Source organism: Dryobates pubescens, chromosome 17 (genome assembly GCF_014839835.1).
Source record: "Dryobates pubescens isolate bDryPub1 chromosome 17, bDryPub1.pri, whole genome shotgun sequence".
Lineage (NCBI taxonomy): Eukaryota > Metazoa > Chordata > Aves > Piciformes > Picidae > Dryobates > Dryobates pubescens.
Genome location: NC_071628.1, coordinates 607,454 through 626,173, shown reverse-complemented (window position 1 = coordinate 626,173; position 18,720 = coordinate 607,454). Strand labels below are relative to the sequence as shown.

At 44.8% G+C, this 18,720-nt stretch overlaps 1 protein-coding gene across 1 annotated transcript in view; it reads right to left on the bottom strand.

The window, feature by feature from the left end:
* The window catches only part of ADAMTS17 (ADAM metallopeptidase with thrombospondin type 1 motif 17), a 177,585-nt gene that overhangs the window by 15,216 nt on the left and 143,649 nt on the right, over positions 1-18,720 (bottom strand). Inside the window, exons 21-22 of the mRNA XM_054168852.1 lie at positions 11,304-11,508; positions 6,438-6,590 (exon numbers count right to left, since the gene is read on the bottom strand). Of these exons, the coding sequence (XP_054024827.1) occupies positions 6,438-6,590; positions 11,304-11,508 (358 nt within the window). The remainder of the gene's footprint in view (positions 1-6,437; positions 6,591-11,303; positions 11,509-18,720) is intronic.

The window sequence follows — 18,720 nt, the reverse complement described above, 5'->3', positions numbered from 1 at the left end:
ACAGGGAGAGCCTTGGGTAGATAGAAAGCAGCCCCTAGTGCTGCTCACCTTGAAGCACAACTGATCATTGTCATCACCACTCCTAGCCAGTACATCAAGCCTGAACCTCCCTGCAGCAAGCCAGCAGTGCACCCCCACATCATTCTGAACAAGTTTTCAACAGCTTGAGTCAAAGTGGACTTCAAGACAGAGTCCTGCAGCTGTGAACTGAGCTGCTCCCTTCAAGTGCAGCAAATGGTAGTCAGGTAGTGTGTCCTGCTAAGCCTCCTGGAGAGCCACATACATGAAGATACATTCTGTTCACTGCCTGCCTGCATTCTTCACAGGGGTGAAATCCTTGACATAAGGTTTGTCAGCAAAATACAATTCATCATGAAAGAATGAACTACTGTCTTGCTAAAGCATCAAGAGGCACATTCTCAGCAGCCTGGGAGCCTCAGGCAAGCACTGGGAAACTGAGCAACCCAGGTTTGTTCTTGAGGCTAGCACAGCTACAACAAAAATGTAAAAATGCTTCCAGTGCTAGAACATTCAGCAGCTCAAATTTCAAACAAGGAGGAACTATTTCAAAGTAGAATGACTGCATGAGATGTTTGTTTCTTTAGCTGAAAGCAAACTGGATGTGGAATTTCCTTTTGGAAGGAACAACTGAATGGCAGATGGCCTGGACTCCCATTTGTATACTACATCACATATGAAAAAGGGTAATGGCATGAATTGCAATTCTGAAGAACACAGGCAATAGGAAAAAATCATCTCAGGTTAACACCTTCAGTGGGTCTCTTACTGTGCAATCTGTCTGTCTACCAGGTTGCAAGGCTCTTGGGCCAGGAACAGTTTAGTGACAGAACTCATGATATGAATGCTGTGTTTGTGCTAACAAATAATCATTATATCCCTTTAAGAAAAGGAGTTTTGTAAAAGAGAAGCTGCAATAGTGCAAAGGAGTTGCAAGTTTAACAGCAGTGGTAATGGAGATTGGTTACTAGCAACAGAACAATGCTCTGTCTCTAGAATTGCCTGTTCATCACAGAACTAGCAAAGGTAACCTCAAAGACCTTTGCAATGACTTTAGAGAGCTGGTCCTGTGCAAAGTGAACTAGGATCTATCAGCTCTTGAAACATGCTGCAAACACACAGGAAACAGACAAATACCACAGCCAAGGCTGCTGGATCTGCTCAGCTAGCTCCAAATGCTTTCCACAGCTCTAAAAGGCAGTTCGGACTAACTGCAAACAAACCTGTCAGAAAAAGGAACACAGTTCCTCTGGCTCAGAGCAGGGACAGGCAGTGGCCAGCAGACAAGGTTTTGGCTGGCACATGCAGATTAAATGTCACTGCAGCCATGCCTCCAGCCCTCACCTCTTATCCACAGAAGTGGATCCAGGGTCTGAGAACATAAACACATCATTTGCCTAGCACAGATTTTGAGCTGCCCACTCTTGCACGGTCTGAGTGCAACAGAAGCTAAGATCTTATATAGGATGACTACATCCTTTGTTGTCAGATGTGACTTATTTGTATAGGGCTTGGAGCTCCTGGGGGAATTAATGTCTTCTCAAGCCCAGAGCCCATGTAGCCTGTAAATACTACTAATGATTATATAAAAATAACAGTCTGTGCCCACCATCCAAACAGCCTGTTCTATTTACAAGTTGTATCTGGACTTGACTTTTTAGATGAGGTTTGGCCTCTCCCTTACATGGGCTGCCCAGGGAGGTGGTTGGGTGTGTTTAAAGGTCGTTTGGATGTGGTGCTTGAGGACATGGTTTAGGGGTGAACCCTGTAGAGTAGGGTTCTTGGTTGGACTTGGTGATCCTGAGGGTCTTTTCCAACCTGAATGTTTTTGTGATTCTGTGACTTGCTGGTATCTTCATGACACTAAAAGCCCTGGCTGGGGGAAGAGCCACTGCCTGTGCTGTCACTCAGCTCATAAGGCCACCCCAGCCCACCTCAGTTCTGTCACTGTGGCTCTGGTGAGTGATGGACGGTCACAAACCAGTCGCTCCCTCACGTCTAACCCACCTCTGAAGCTGCCACTGCTGTCCCCAGCATGCTCACACCACAGCCTTGTTTCCCTCTCGCTCCAGACTGCTCTGGGTCCAGTTCTCTCTGCTCTGCCGCCCAGGAAGATGTGGTGATTCAGAACTGCTCAGATCTGTTCAGAACTTGAATGTTTTCTTGTAAATCTCCTACAGGACAGGTGCTCCAGCCCTCTGATCAGCTCCAGAGGAGGCCGGAACACCTTCCCTACGGGGACAGGCTGGGAGTGTTGGGGCTGTTCAGCCTGCAGAAGGCTTTGGGGAGACCTTAGAGAAGCATTTTGATATCTGAAGGGGACCTACAAGAAGGCTGGGAAGGGGCTGTTTAGAAGGGCCTGTGGGGATAGGACAAGGGGCAATGGTTTGAAGCTAGACCAAGGTAAATTTAGGTTGGATGTTAGGAAGAAATTCCTCACAATGAGGGTGGTGAAATCCTGGAAGAGGTTGCCCAGAGAGGTGATGAAAGGTCCACCCCTGGAGACATTCAAGGTCAAACGTGATGTGGCCCTGAGCAACCTGATCTAGTTGGAGATGTCCTTGCTGACCACAGACGACCCTCGAGGCTCCCTTCCCACCTGATGCATTCTGTGATTCTAAATTCACAGAAGGACGTTACCTGATTCTCAGAGCTATAGGGAAGCCTTGACAAAACCTTGCAGAACTGGAGGCCAAGTTCTTTTTTAGCTGGTGTTGGGTTTGTGCCATGATGTGCTTGAAGGATTATTGCAGAGTGATACCTGGTGACACGTAGGAGCCTGGCTCTGGTGCCAGTGCCTCTAGAACACGCCGTGTCCCTTGCTACCCTGTGTTTTTCTCCGTGGCCCAGGTCACCTGAGTGTAAACTGTACTACAGAGTGCAGCAATCGTTGTCCCAGCCACTTTAAATGTGCTCCCAGGGGTTGCCTGACTGGCACAGGACCCCACTGCTGCAGGGCAATGAGTTGTGAGTGAAGGCAACTCAAAGCTTTCACTTTCCCCTGGCCCAGAGGAAGCTCAGAATAACCAGCAAAGCCTTTTGGGGGAGGTCTAAGTAGGGTTTAGGGATTAACTGTAAAGTCTTTCGTCCTCTGAAGCATGTCCTTTAGTGCTGGCAAAGCAAGCTAATGTCCTCCACGCTTTTTGCTCTGGTTTGTCTTGCTTTGTCTTTTCTATTTGGTTCTTCACCCAACTGTTCTTGGTCCACCATAGACCAACAACAAAGTAAATCTCTTGCCTCATGCAGAGAGGACTTGGTCTAGGATTGTGTCTGGTACATCTGCTAATTGGCACAGAGCTAACTGGTACAGAGCTAACTGAGCCTTTCCTCTTCCACTTGCAGTGTCTTGCACTTCAACTTAACTCTTAAAAAGGCAGACCTTTGTGTTAGGAACTAACTTGTCCAACCCAAAAGCTTCTACTTCAGGGGAACATCATCCTGGCCTGAGATGGTGGAGTCACCATCCCTGGAGGTGTTCAAAAAAAGAATTGGATATGGCACTTGAAGCTGTGGTTTAGTTACTCATGAGGTGTTAGGTAATAGGCTGGACTTGACAATCTCTGAGATCTTTTCCAACCTGGTTGATTCTATGATTCTATGTGTAGATAGGGCACTCTGGGACATGATTTAGTGGGCATGGTAGTGTTAGGTTAATGGTTGGACTTGATGATCTCAAAGGTCATTTCCAACCTTAATGATTCTATTCTATAACTTCTACAGGTGATCTCGGTCTGGGAAATTAAGGATTGGGGGCCAAACCACCATGCTAGCTGTTTGCACATAAAGCATCCAAACCTCTCATTTTAATCTGTGATAATTCCTACTGTTAGTTAAATCTTGCAGTGCATTAATTGCAAAAGGTTGTTGCTTGTTCTGAGATCAATTTGTATTAATAGGAAAAGTTTCCATCTTAGTCAGCACAAAAATCTCTCACAGTGATTTTTACAGCACCAGGAACAAATGTTTTACAGTGGAATTTTGCCCTGGAAGTATGAAGTTTAAAGAGCTCACTGTAATCTAACTGCTGCAGTCTTTGTGTTTCTCCTTAAAGGAGGAACTGTTTTAAGCCAGACAACACCAAAAAGCTGTTGCCGAGAGCTGTAAAGGCTCTCTCCCTAAGACTAAGCATCGAAGCTTCCAGATCCTCTTGATGAGAATCCTTTGCTCAGGATTTGTGAAGAATTGAATTCCACACCAAACACTTCAGCTATCTGGAATGCTGGGACAATACAAGTTCTTCAAACAATTGTATCTACCCATACCCTTTTCTAGCAATCCAGTTGTTTACCACTCTACTCAGAGAATAAGAATTTAATGGTGTGATCTAAATGTCCAGTCGGAGTTAACCAATACATCTAGAATTCTAAATCTCATTATAAACCAAATCTAGGTCCAGGGACATCCTGCTGAACTCACATGGGGTGAAATTCTTGGGAAGCAGAGAGAAGCAGGCCACTCCTGCAGCACATAGATTTTTTGTGCCCTCCTGCACAGGATCTTCATCCTGAGTTCAGAACTGCAGCTAAGAAGTGATTTTGCACTGCTCCTGCCCTGCTCGTGTGCAGACACTACATCCACCACCAATACTATTTACTGTCACCAAAGCGTGACCACAGATTTTCTAGCGGTGAGCCAAAATCTTTATCAGATTAGAGCCATTCTTTCAATACTGAACTTCCAATCCACATGATCAGTGAATACAAAGCTAACTGCTATTCCATATTCCTCCCCATAAAGGGAATCCGGGGCAATTTGCATGCCAAAACCTTTGAAAATTCCACAAATAAATAAATAATGTTATTTCACCTGTTAACACACAGGCACTGTTTGTTTTGGCCACCTTGCAGGGACTCTGTGTGCCAGGCTATGAATAAAAGAATGTTTGATACTCTAAACCATTCTGTGACACAAGCTCCTGGCTCAGCAGAAATGCAGACCGTTTGGATGTGCCAGGCTCTTCATGCGTTTTCCAGCACCGACACCATTCAAGTAATGCATCTATGGCAGAGTACAGCTACAAAGATTTGTGATGATTAATCACATGGCAAAAAAAGACAAGAAGAAAGCAAAAAGAAGAACAGCAAGTGGAGATAAACCAGTCTGCCCATCATGGGCCTCTGCTTCACTGCAGTTTGCTTGCTGGAGTTTGCGTTTCTGGAAAGCAAAACGCAGCTCCTGTGTCCCAGTGGTTTCTGCACATGCTGTACTTTCCAGAAGGCATAGTAGGCTTTCTGTTTCAGGAGCAGCACAGCTACACAGACAAGATAAACTCAAATTGGAATATAATATTCCTGGGAAATTTTAGCTCTTTATGCAGATATGAAGTCAGTAATGTAAAGGAGGCTTTACGAACACCACTGGCAAAGGTGAGTTTCTCACACTGCCAGGCCTCTTTCCTAAGCAAGACTACCTGCTACTTGAAGATCAGAATGCAAATAGAAGGCAGACTCTGCTCTGGTTTAATCCACTGCATTCAGGAATTAATTCCACTGATGTCACAGGAGAGGCTAAGTTCAGACAGGCCTAAGTGAAGGTAAAACTCAGCCCTGAGGAAGGGACTGATGGTTTTGGCTCTGTCCTTAAATTTATGTCCTCCTTTCATTTCAGGTGGGTGGAGCAAGTCTAGGGCTGGACTACAGAATCATAGAATTGTTTTGATTGGAAAATGCCTCTAAGACCATCAAGTCCAACTGTCAACCTAAGGCCGCCACGGCCACTAAACCACGTCCCAAAGTGCCACATCCACCCATTTCTTTGAGCAGCTCCAGGGACAGTGACTCCACCAGCTCCCTGGGTAGCCTGTTCCAATGCCAGGCCACTCTTGCAGGAAAAAACTTTGTCCCAATATCCAACCTCAGCCTCTCCTAGCAGAGTTTCAGGTCATGCCCTCTCAGTCTATCACCTGAGAGTAGCTAGAAGCAGAACCCCAACTCACTACCACCTCCATTCAGGGAGTTGCTGTGTAGGTCCCAGAATAGCATGAAATTCAATTCCTGCCTCTTTGGAATACACTTCTCTCAGACTGCCTGGGTCATATCTATTAGCCTGTCTTGCAATGTTTGGGTTACAAATGGCAAAAGGGGCAAGTTGAAATCTCAGTAAAACCTCCAATCAAAACCAGTGAAACCCTTTCTTGCCAAACAGGATTGCCTAGGTTGCCCAGAAAGGTGGGAGCTGCCCCATGCCAGGAACCATTCCAGGTCAGGCTGTCTGGGGCTCTGAACAACCTGCTCTAGTTGCAGATGCCCCTGCTGACTGCAGGGGGGTTGGAATAGAGGATGCTTAAGGTCCTTTACATCCCCAAACATTTATGATACTAAATATTTCAGCTGCACATTAATGCAGACACCACACAGAAGAACAGCACTCCAAACATCTTTGCACTTAGAAAGAAAATACCATGTAGTGCTCACTGGTACCTTCGACCAATCACCAGTTTTCCACTCGTAACAGCCCGTGTGATCCTCACACTCTTCTTCATCTCTTGGCCTGGTGGCTGCATCGCACTTTCCTTGAGAGTTTGTGCACGTCACTGTTCTCTTCTGAATCCCCTTGCCACAGTCTGCTGAGCACTGCAATACAACAGGTGTTTGTTTGCTGTTACATGATGCCTAGAAATGATAACTTTTATCTTGTGACACAGCTGAAAGGAAAAGCTGCTTTTATCAACCCAGAGGAAAAGCGATAACCCACCAGATTTTCTCCCCACAACGTACAGCCCTTTCAAACATGAGATTAATCGAGAAACACGAGATCTGTTTGGGAAATAGTCACTTAGGACAAATGGCATTTCTGAAAACCAGCCTTCTTTGAAAAATATCTGTTGTGGCTTTGCTAGAGCTGATGTTACAGATGGAAAAACCCCAGTAAATCCTGTGTTTCAGAGTTCATCACTCGTACTGAGAAAGGACACACTGACTTGTGTCAGCTGCCACAGTCCCTCCATGTATCACGGGAGTAAAATGATAGTGCTAAATGCAGTTTTAAATCAGAGACCACTGTTACAAACACATTTCTACAATACAGTTTGTGCATAGCATGGGGAAGTCACAGTTCTTACACATGTTCTCATGTGAAACATGTCCATGACCTTCACTCTTAGGTTTGCCAAATGCTCATCACCGTGTTAGTTCTGAAGAATTTCGAGTGCTCCTAGAGGATTGTCCGGGAGAGGCACTACTGAGTGAGTCACAATGTTGCGATCAGCTTCCAGCCATGGCCCCAGGCTAGCCACAGACATCAGCAGAGATGAAAGACAAAACTTCTCAACAGAAACAGCATAAGCAAGGGCTGCTTGAAGTCCTCTGAGAAAGCAGCAGGCTGCTAGAGCTGCTAGAATCAGTCACTTGAGGAAGATCTGCTTCAAACATTTGGGCACTCTAACAAACATCCATGGGAGTGAGCACAAACTCTGCACAGGTGTTTTTGTGCCTGGGCACTATGAAGGTATTATATGAAGAGTAGGGCTGTCTGGTCACCCATTATTACCTCTGCCAGTGGCTGGCTGGAAATTCTTATTTACTGGAGAATTTGTCTCGATCTCACGGACTGTATTGAGATGGGAAAAGGACACCGGCACGGACTTGAAGGAGAATGTGTTTGAAATACCCAGCTTGGTAACAGAGTAACAGAGCTGCCAGCGTGTCACAGCCTCTAAGCACAGGCCACTACCACTACACAGCAGCACAGCCAGCCTCTCTGCTCTTCATTTTCATGCCACTGCAGTGGTTAAGAGTGAGAAATTTTGTTGAAGAGCCACTGGGGACAGGTGGGTGGAAAAACGATATAAGTACCAACTGAGATTAAAAACTAACCTCCTCTGTCATGTCAAGTTCTCCCCTTCAGGGGATCAGCATGCAAAAGACAGTTGATTTGACACTGAATAAATAGTGAAGATATGAGATATTCTGTGAGGTCTTTTGAACATATTCCAAGAAGCCTCTCCATCCAGGGGGTCTGTGCTGGAAACAAGCATCAGCTTGATATAAATTACATCAAATGGACAAATCTCAGCATGCCTGTCTAACCGTCTTACAAATACAAGCCCGGCAGTTCTGACCTGCTGGCCTTGTTAAGGACATGAGTGACAAGCGTTTATGAGCTGGCAAGCAAACAGACATGCCTTTAAATACTTCAGAGCACTACAAAGTGACTTCTTGAAAATCTGGGAAACCCTCCACTTCATTTACTATGTGTGGCTCATGGCGTGACCTCCTCACAGATGTAACCTCTTTGTAGCAAGCACAACGACAGAGTTCTTCTAGATACAGGGATGAGCTCTTCCGGGCTGTGCAGAATTCCAGAAACTGCTTTGCTGGACTCCTCAGAGCACAAGACTTGCCAGAGATCCCAAGATGGAGCTCCCTAAATGGCAGCTTAAAGCCATGAATTTGCTCCAAATTTGATATCATTTTCTGCGGTCCTCAGGGTGGGCTCCTCCGGGTTGCCCTCATTCATCTCATACTCCAGAGCACACTACATGAAACCTTTCAAATGGTCCAATTTACTCAGAGTGAATCAAACTGAAGTGGGAGTATTTTTCATAGTAGGGGAAATCTCTAGGTGGGTTTTACAAGCAAGTCTGGGAAAAACACCAACTGTTTGTTCTTCCCACAAGCTTTTAAGTCACTCACAGATTAATAGTGCATATACTTTCCTAGACAAAACAGCGTTTGCAAAAGGTTTCCAACAGCTCTTTGGTGGTCCCATATAAATCACCCTCTTGAAGGGTGGTGGGGGATTTTTTTCTTTTTTTTCTTTGTTTTTTTCCCTTTCTTCAAGTCTTCACTTCTCATGAGGAAGTTCTTAGCATACAGATTTTACAGAGATTCTGCAATGGAGCAGTCTACAAATTACTTTGTGCAGTCCCCAAGTGCCCAGCTGAGACCATTAGGTCTGATTTTATTAACAGGTTACTTAGTCAGATCCCAGGAGGCTTTGTAAAGGAGCAACACAACTTTGCAGTTAAGATACAGCTCCTTTATTTGAAGGAAATCTACATTACTTTTTTCTGCTCTCGTTCCCTGACAGTAGAAACATTCACCTTTCCCTGACAGTCTCTATTTTTGTCATTAAAAATGCGTTGAGCAGTACTTTGTCCAAAACAATCTCAAGCCTTTGGCAATGAAAAGGGAACTTAATTTTTTCCACAATGAAGATCACATTGGAATTTGCTTTCAAAGCACACATTTTTTGACTGGGGACCAGACATCAATGTGGTCAACTGTTTTTTGTTGTGAAAGAAAAAAGTTCAAAACATACACGAGGAAATTCGTTTCTAAAATGATACGCCTCTGTGATGTTTACTGCACAACACCAGATTAAAATATTAAGGATTAAAGTGATTACCACTAAAGAAATTCCTAGTTATGACAAGTGTTTAAACTGGCAGAGCATCAAATGTGTCCTGGAGTCAACTGTGCTAGAAATGTGCCAGAATAAGAATGAATTGTAAATCACAACAGGGCAATTACAGGCCCAACAAAAAGAAAGTAAATTTATCAAAGGAAAAGTACACCGGTTACTGAAAAAATGATCTACAAATAGGATATATTTCCAAATGAGTTACATGGCCACAAATACAGAAGATTTCCACTCTGGCCAAAGTCTTCTCTAACCTGACTTGCTTCATTTCATAAGGAGGAGAGAGAAGTATCTGCAATTGTTAACAAAAGACCCGAGGGAAAGTTCTGCATGCAAACCAGGCAGGAATTGCACCCCAGGAATAGTTTCACAGATTTACTGATTGCATTGACCCTCAAAGGTTATCTTGTCCAACCCCCTTGCAGTGAGCAGGGACACCTCTAACTATAGCAGGCTGCCCAGGGCGACATCAAGTCTGATCATGAATGTCTCTGGGCAGCCTGTTCCATTATTTCACCACTCTCATTGTAAAGATCTTCCTCCTTATGTCTAACCTACATCTGCCCTTCTCCAGTTTCAAACCACTGCCCCTCATTCCATCACCACAAGTCCTTCTGAACAGTCCTTCCTGTAGGTCCCCTTCAGATACCGAAATGTAGCTATAGAGTCTCCCTGGAGCCTTCTCTTCTCCAGGCTAACAGCCCCAGTTGTGGTCAGCTATAAGAAATAAACAAGACATCACCTGAAAGGGTTACTTCCGTAACACAAGAGATCTCTCAGACTACTTGCTGAAACTTTGGTGTGTTTCTCTACATCTCTCGCAATGAAAGAACCCAGAAAGGAAATGAATCTCATGCATTAGTGAGCAGATAGAGCATCCTTCTGAAAGGAAACACCACTCTCACTTAACAACCATCTCACTCGGCAAACAGAGATTTCCTGTTCAAAAGGTGGACAATGGAATCACATTTGTTTGTTAGGAGTTCCTCAGTGCAAGATCTCTTTGTATCCTGAGCTTCTGTGACCACTAAGCACATCTCTAACAATAACATTTTACCAAAGCTCTTCAACAGTGTTTTAAACAGGAGCTCACTGGCTCAAATTAGAGATGAACACCCAGAAAAGGTTCATCCCACAGGAATTACTGTTGCTGGACAGTCCTGCAGCACCAGAGCCTGGAATGAGCCTGGAGGAGCTGCAAGCACTGCACCGTGAGCGAGAGGATTTTCATTCAGATACAATACCAAAACGAACATGGGCATCCTAGTAGGACTGCTACTCACAAGGTACAAAGTTGCCCTGTATTAGCTGAGTCCTGGTCACAGATGGTGGGCATACTCCCAGTTCACTCAGTTGCTTAACAGAGCACAAGCTGCCTAGACCACACATCATTCCTATCTGAAATGCATTTTAATAGCTGAGAACAATTTCTGAATGCTGCAGGTATGTGGAGATGAACCTTTTACACAAAGTATAATCAGCTTTTCCAAGTTCCTGGAATTACACAGAAGGCTGCATAAGACCCAAAGATTGACCTTTCTCTGTAAAACACAAGTGCTTTGATAAATCTGGTACTTGTTTCATACCACATTTAAATGGAGCCAGGAGCCCTGGTGGGTTACTACACTTCTGGCCTGAGGTCAGTGAAATGTTTTTCCTTGCTGGTCAGAGTTTTCAGGTGGTAAGATATAGTTGCCACAGCGTGACATGTCAAACCTGCCTCAACTCATCTGGTATGGAATACAAATCTCAGCTCCAAAGTGATCATCTTGACAAATGACAGCCCTACCAGTACCTCCATACTGTGAGGCACTGAGTACACTGACCATGAGAACATGCTTGATTTTAAGCACTTAGCTGGATTAGGACCAGCGTATGGAGAGCTGTGCAGAGCCTGGCTCCTTTCTTGAACCAAGTCTCACCTTTGACCACTCTGATGCTTCCCAGATAGAAAGGCAGTCCCGTCCTTCACAGCTCTGTACTGTTGCTGGTTTGTTGCCAAGGCAGTAGAGGTCTCTTGTGTTCATGTAGGTGCCGTTTTGTAGCTGATAAACACAAGTCACCTCCCGGTGCTGGACACCTTTCTCACAAGTAGCAGAGCAAGGACTCCAATGGCCAGTCACCCACCTGTGAAGGAATTGGAGTAGGAATGGTTAAAAACTGATGGGATAAAACATTATGCTTCACTTAAACACAGTGAGAAATGGGCAGCTCTTCCTAGATTTATGGGTTCTTCAGTGGTGCTCTATTGCCATCACACTCAGATCATCTGACTGCCATGGGCCAGAGAAGGGCCACGAGGATGAGCACAGGGCTGGAGCTCCTCTCCTATGGAGATGGACCGAGAGTTGGGGCTGCTCAGTCTGGAGAAGAAAAGGCTCTGAGGAGACCTTCTTGTGACCTTCCAGTATCTGAAGGGGGCTACAAGAAAGCTGGGGAGGAACTTTTTAGGGTGTCAGGGAGTGATAGGACCAGGGGGAATGGAGCAAAACTAGAAATGGGTAGATTCAGATTGGAAGAAGTTCTCCACCATGAGGGTGGTGAGACACTGGCACAGGTTGCCCAGGGAGGTGGTGGAAGCCTCATCCCTGGAGGTTTTGAAGGCCAAGCTGGATGTGGCTCTGAGCAACCTGCTCTAGTGTGAGGAGTCCCTGCCCATGGCAGGGGGGTTGGAACTGGATGATCCTTGAGGTCCCTTCCAACGCTGACAATTTTGTGATTCTATGATGTTTAACCAGAATCTCATCTGTTCTGGTCATGGCATTAGGGCCCTCAAAAATGGAGAACAACTGGCCATGTTCAATCTTAGAAAATGGGAACTGCATTTAACTGCCAAGACTAAAGAATTATTGAAAAAAGCAACCCTTTCCCTACAGAAAGGATCCTACAATGTCATTTGAAAGCTACTGTAGCTCACAAGGATGTGCCCTAACCCAGGCTGGGTGAGGGTGGAGGTAGTTCCCTATATCCACCCTTTCTCTGAGCCTTTGGGGTTAATTTGCTTTGTAAGCACATTGCAGTTGCCATTTCCTTCCTCTTTGATCAAAGCCTGCTGGGAACAAATACATGAGGTTTTTTGTTGTTGTTTACTTTGTTATGTTTGGAGAACACCCAGCAGAACCTTGAGAGGTGTTCAGGTTCCTCCAAAGTGAGGAATGTGCTGCTTCTGTGAGTAGTGTCTGTCTGGGGGCATGCAGGGGAAACGAAGCAACCTTACTCCACTGCCTTCCAGCTCAGTGCAAGGCCAACTGAAAGGTTCCCGCTGACTCCAGCAAGTGCTGGAAGCAGTGCTGTGGTCAGAGCTGGGCTACAAGGCAGTGAATAAAATGCCTAAGAAACTGGATTAGGAGGTATGTAGGGAGGAAAAATTATTTCCCTAAAGACAAGCAGCATCTATCTTTACACTTCCTGCAAGCTGTCAGAGAGGGACATGCTCTCTGTAATTACAGCATTCCTGGATGAACTGAAAGAGTGGAACAAGCAGTGTGCAGGCACTGTGCTCCGGAAGGCTGCTGTGCCTTCTCACCAGGTAATTGCCCCTCCAGCCTGTTATTTAGGACTGTCATTTAGATTAGTATCCCTATACCATTAATCTTTCACTTGTCACCCAATCCTGGGTTGTCTATTATGACAAGTGGCTCAAACAATGAGTTCTCAAACCCAAGTCTACTCAGAAATACCATTTCATTTTGCTGAAGGCTCCCACAGTCCAAGGTAGAGCACTAGATGTGCCAACTTATTAACCACACTGCTTTTAAACTGCTGCATAACTTCTCCAAAAAGAATCAAACATTCCTAAGCAGGGAAAATCAGTTCAGCACAATTTGTGGAAACATCTTCATTTGGTGCAATTATCCTGAATGAATTTGCCAAATGCTGTGACTGGTGACCTGGTGTGACAGCACTGATGACTGTGTGAAGGCAGAAGCCAGTCGGTTTGAGCAGGATGGGATGGGGCAGGCTGGCCACCTGTCTTTGTGGAACAGGGCCCCACTCAAGTGTTTCTGTGCATTAAGGCAGTAGATACATCTGTGAATTTCTGTTGGCTGCACCAGCTGGCAAGACACCAAGTGTGTTTCTCTAGACAGTAGTTTTGGGGCATCTCTGTGGCCAAGTGCTTGGTATTTTGCTTCAGGAACGGGAAAATGCCAGCTGGGCAATTGAATACTAGGGCTGAAAGCCTGGCAAAAATAGCCTTGAAGTGCAGAAATCAGTGTTCATGAAAATTAATATCCAGGCTCTGTCAGAAAGAGATGTGGAGGGAGTTATCTATGTGGGTGAAGGAACTGCTCAACAAGGGCATGGAGGGGGAAAGGGTGAGTTTTCTTTATGAGCTGAATGTGAGTCAGAGGGTTGGGAAGGGTTTCTGTAAAGGCTCCACTGAACTAATATTCACTTCAGCACTGTGCTCTGACTGTGATCTACAGTTACTGGCAAAAGAAAAAGGGAAAGAGACTGAAAGTAGAGGAAAAAGATAAAAATACATTCTTGGCAGAGGCTGTCTGTGAGCTTGCATTTAGGATGGGCAGCACACAGTGTGCCAACTGTTTCCAAGCTGCCACAAGAAGCCAGGCTACGACTTACAGGAAGGAAAAGTCTTTTTGAAAGTTTTTGTTGCTGTTGCTCTTGTGAAGGGGAGAAATCACCTTGTTTCTACCCTGTTAGTGGTCTCTAGTTAGTGCCACTCTAGCACAGAAATGACAGAGTGCAACTGGAAAACTGGCACAGAAAAAACCAAGTCTCATCATCATCATGAGAAGAATGTTTGGACAGGGCATGAGCCAAAAGCTGAGGAATCAACACAAAGCTGTGCCCACAGTGAAAATGCAATCCCCAGCTTTTATGTCAGCGGCATCTGTATGGCCAGGTTCAGCTACTGATCCACCACATCCATCCCTGATCCAAGCCCAGTAGTTACAAGTAAGGTGGGGCTCTACTCTAAGTGATCTCTGAACTCTCACAGCTCACTCCATCCTACTTGTGACCACTGCTGCTAACACAGAATCAACACACTTAGAAATCAAAGGCAGTTTTAAAAAGTGGTGGTAAACATTTAGTTTCACATCCTAGAGACAAGTGACAGATTAAATGTTCAGATAATACTACTACTGTATTTTCAAAGGGATCAAGGGGATGCTACAACATTTCACCTTCTCAGTGAAATCTCTGCCTGGTTCAGTGGCTTGTAAACATGACCTGGCAAACAAGTCAATGTGGCTCCTATGTACTGCAGTACTGGCAGTGCCCTCATCGTCCCCCATGCTTCTCATCAAACCCCCAACACAGGCAGCTGAAAATATTATATTCGTGCTTGTAAGACACAGGATCACTGCAGCTCTATTTCAGAACACTGCTCACAACCAAAGTGGAAAGACAAGAGATTTATGGGTGAAGTGATTAAAGATGAGAATTCTTGCCAGTCTCCTATTTGGTAAAGGAATGTGCAGCAAGACATCAGCATAATGACTGTTTGCAAGGCAAATACAGGGAAGAGAAATGTGATGTACAAAGAGTATCACATTATGGTTACTTTTAAATTATACTACAGACAGATTTTCCTCTCTACACTGCCATTATACCTTTTGAACACACTTGGATAGGCTGAAGAATGAGACTTACTTTCCATTTTTAAGAAAGGTAAGCATTTTTCCTATGACAACACAAAAAATAGTACCAGTCTTCTAACTCAAAGGACCAGGCTAGCTCTGTATTAACTCAGCCAATTAACTGTTCTACACTAAGCCTTGTGTATATCATACACATTACTCAGCTTCCAGTTCTGTTTTAAGCCTGTAAAACTGATCTTAGGGATTGCTTGACACCACAGATCTTTTCAGTTTGCCTCTTCTCCTCCCAGGTTATAGCCTGTCTTCAGCTGGACCATGTGGGAGCTCTAGCTGGAACCCCTGGAGAGCCTCTCATTTTCCCAGCAAGCACTGATTTATGTGATAAACACACTCATCTTTCTCACAACCTCAGGGATGGCTTTATCCATGGTATTATTTTTTGTAATCCTACCCCTACAGAAGATTCAATGGCTAGATGATCTCTATGATCTCTGCTGGTGGTTAGAGTCAGGAAGAAGCTGATGAGCTTTTAAGAACAGATTTTTTAACCCACTCAGTGACTGTCTTTCTAGCTAAAAATGCCCAGAAGGGTGTGTTTTTCTGTAGCATCAAAAAGCTGGGATGGGTAGGGCATGCAATCTGAGAAGGCTGTTTTAAAACTTTGCCTTCTGATTCTTCCTCACCCTCTGCCCTCTCAGTATCTCTGCTAAGGAATTGGGAGTTCTTCTAATCTGCTTGGCAACACTCATCTGGCAGGCCCCTGGAGCAAACTTGAAATACCTTCTGGAGGTTCAGTTCATCATTTGATCTTTCTGTGGTCTGGATTAGTCATTAACCTTGAATTATACCTTCCACCTGCTTGCCCAAGACTCCCACATTTTCTAGGTAAAAAGGGTTGTCCGCAGCAGTATTGCAGATAAACCCAGGGGAGATGAGTGTCTGCAAATGAAGACTTGTGGCTAAGGTTTGGGATTAAATGGGTCACGGCTGAAGGATGGGATGAAGGATGAAATCAAATGACATGAGGACACTTTTTGGAGATTTGTAGTCTCTTATAAAATAAAGTCCTTGCATGTTTTAGGGTAACTATTGCAGCCCATTCAGTGTCACCTGGTTATTTCTGTCTCAAGCCCTGCACAAAGCCTGAAAGATGACTGTTCCACTAACTCAACATAAGTGCACGTGCAGTCACTACCTACAAGGATTGTGTTACTTTCCTCCCCCACCAGTGCTACAGTGAAATTAATTTCCATCCTTTCACAACCATAGCTTAGATGTGACCCAAGACACATTTGCATAACAGATCATTCTGTTTTATGAAATCGTTCATTTAGAACAGGCTCTTAACCACAACTGGTTAGGAGTTTGTACAACTCCTGAATAAAGTATCAGAGCAAATTTGCTACTAACCAAGACCAAGCTAGTCTGAAAAAGCTGTCACTGTCATCCGGAGGTTCTGTTTCTAAGGGCTTTTATTGCACTCCTTTTTGTTTAGCTTATATGAATGTTGCCCTGATGTATACCTGTACACTCTCTCTCTGGAGTTACCCTGGTTGCTTTTAGTACCAGTTTGTGATGGAAAATCACAACAAAGTCACTCAGTTTCCTGCGGCCCTTGGGTGAAGCCGTGGCCCTACTGATGTTAGACAGGACTCAGACCAACTTGCAGCGGGGCCAGGATTTCACATTGAGTAATGTTAGAAAGGGGAACTGGAAAAAGATTTCTGAGAATCGGTCATGTTGAACTGACAGTAATTTGTTCTACTTACAGCTATCACACTAAGCTCAGGCTTGAACATGTAAAAGCAAGAAAACACTGTTTCCAACTGGAGTCCTGATTTCCATGACACACACACTCTGCCACTGAACACTGCTGAAACTCTCCTCCACAGCTCTGGTATACTGGGGTCAAAACAATCAGGTGAATCTTACTTTGGGGAACAGGTTGTGCCACACCCAGTCAGTAGAAGGAATTTTTTGGGGGGAAGAAAGCACAAGGAATCTAATAGAATAATACAGCTGCTGATGTCGAAAGTAGGACTCCAAGACTAACATTCCTGTCTGATTGCCTTTATAAACAGTGCTCCGTAATTTTCCAGTACAGTAGTCACTCTGCTAACAGACTTGCCAACTCACACGGCTTGCCTTTTCTTCCCTTTAGTGATTATCATTTTGACAGCTTTACCTTTTTAAAACTTTCCTACCAATTATAAGATCAGCCACAGGACAATGCTTGAGAATTTACATGCACCTTGGGAAGTTCCTTTCCCAATGAAAGACTCTGATTGACCCTCCTCCCTTCCCCAAAGTGAGCAGATCACTCTGGTTTGGAGGACTCGGTGTGGTGTTGGGGTGAGTAGGTGTCCCTCTTGCTGGCAGCTGCCTCACTACACCAAGACACAGAATAGCAGTACTCACAGAGACATTTTGCAGTGAGTTATCCCTACATTGATCCATGGCTGGTGTATCTTTGATGGGACAACTGGTGTCTAGGTCCATTCCTTGCCTTTCAAGGAAGGCTGTGCCATTTCCTCAGCTCACACCACAAGATGCAAGAAGAGCAGCAGTGGGAGTGAATTTCACAATTCAATATTTTGCTAGATTATCCTGCTAATCCTTCTTTGTGGGTGAAGACACACTTGGCCTGAAGAGCTTCAAACCAAAGAAGCACAGTTCATTTAACATTTTAAAACAAGGCAATGCTCAGCCATAGGGTTGAGTCAAACATTACAATGGGGAACACTGTGATGTAAGCCAGCCTGAGTGTTTACACTGAAATTAAGAAACCTGCCTCATGACTCCTTGCAAAAAAGAATAGCAAAATGACTATGTTCAAGCAAGTTATCTTGAATTACCTCAGGGAAATGCAAGTAGCAGTAGCCACTAGGCCACTCTCACTCTCTTCTCTGTCTGTTTCCACCCTTCTCTTACTTCTCTTCCAGAATTACTTCACTGAGTTGAGCTGCTGGGTTTGCTTGACAATACCTTGTCTTTCAGTACCTAATTAACTACTAATTATTGCACTTGATGAACTGCCCACAACCTGGAATGCAGGGGATATAGTCTCCTTCTAGAAGATGGTGACAATCAGACGGGCCCACAAAGGGCATCAGCTATCCACGCGCAAAGGTGTCTCAGGCCTTCTGGTCTGCAGCATCTGGCTTCTCCTGCTGCCAGAGCTGCCGAGGCCCCGCTGCAGCTGCCCAGGCTTGGCAGAGCAGGTTGGTCTCCCTGAGGAGCAGCCGCCAGGGCGCAGCATCGCCCTCTCGCTCCGCGCCTGCAGCCACCTCGTCTCACACGGTGTCCAGCCTGCCCCTGGCAAAGTCATTAAGCTCAAACCGATTCTAGAGATCCCAACTCCGGTTTTGGGAAGTACTTCAAAATGAGCTCTTACGTGGTGCCTCCTTGGATCAGAGGGTGCTAACATTACTATTTATGCCAGATTTCCAGGCTAAAATGATTTGAAACTCTCCCTATGGCTGCCTTTTTTTTTTTCCTTCTGTTTTTTTCCATGTAGCCAAATCCAGAATCACAGAATCACACACACCAAAGGAGATGTTCCTTAGCACAAGGCACAGATAAGGTTTTAAACTCGTTTCAATTGAACCTCATTGATGCTAAACATTTGTACAGGGTCCAAAAGAGTCTGACTGTGTTAATGAAAGAGCATACCCATTTGGAACTACTAAATGCCTAGCTCAATCTCCCTTTGGTTAACAGACACTTCCAGTATGTCCCTCCAGTTTGTATCATTTCCATACAGCCCTGCAAG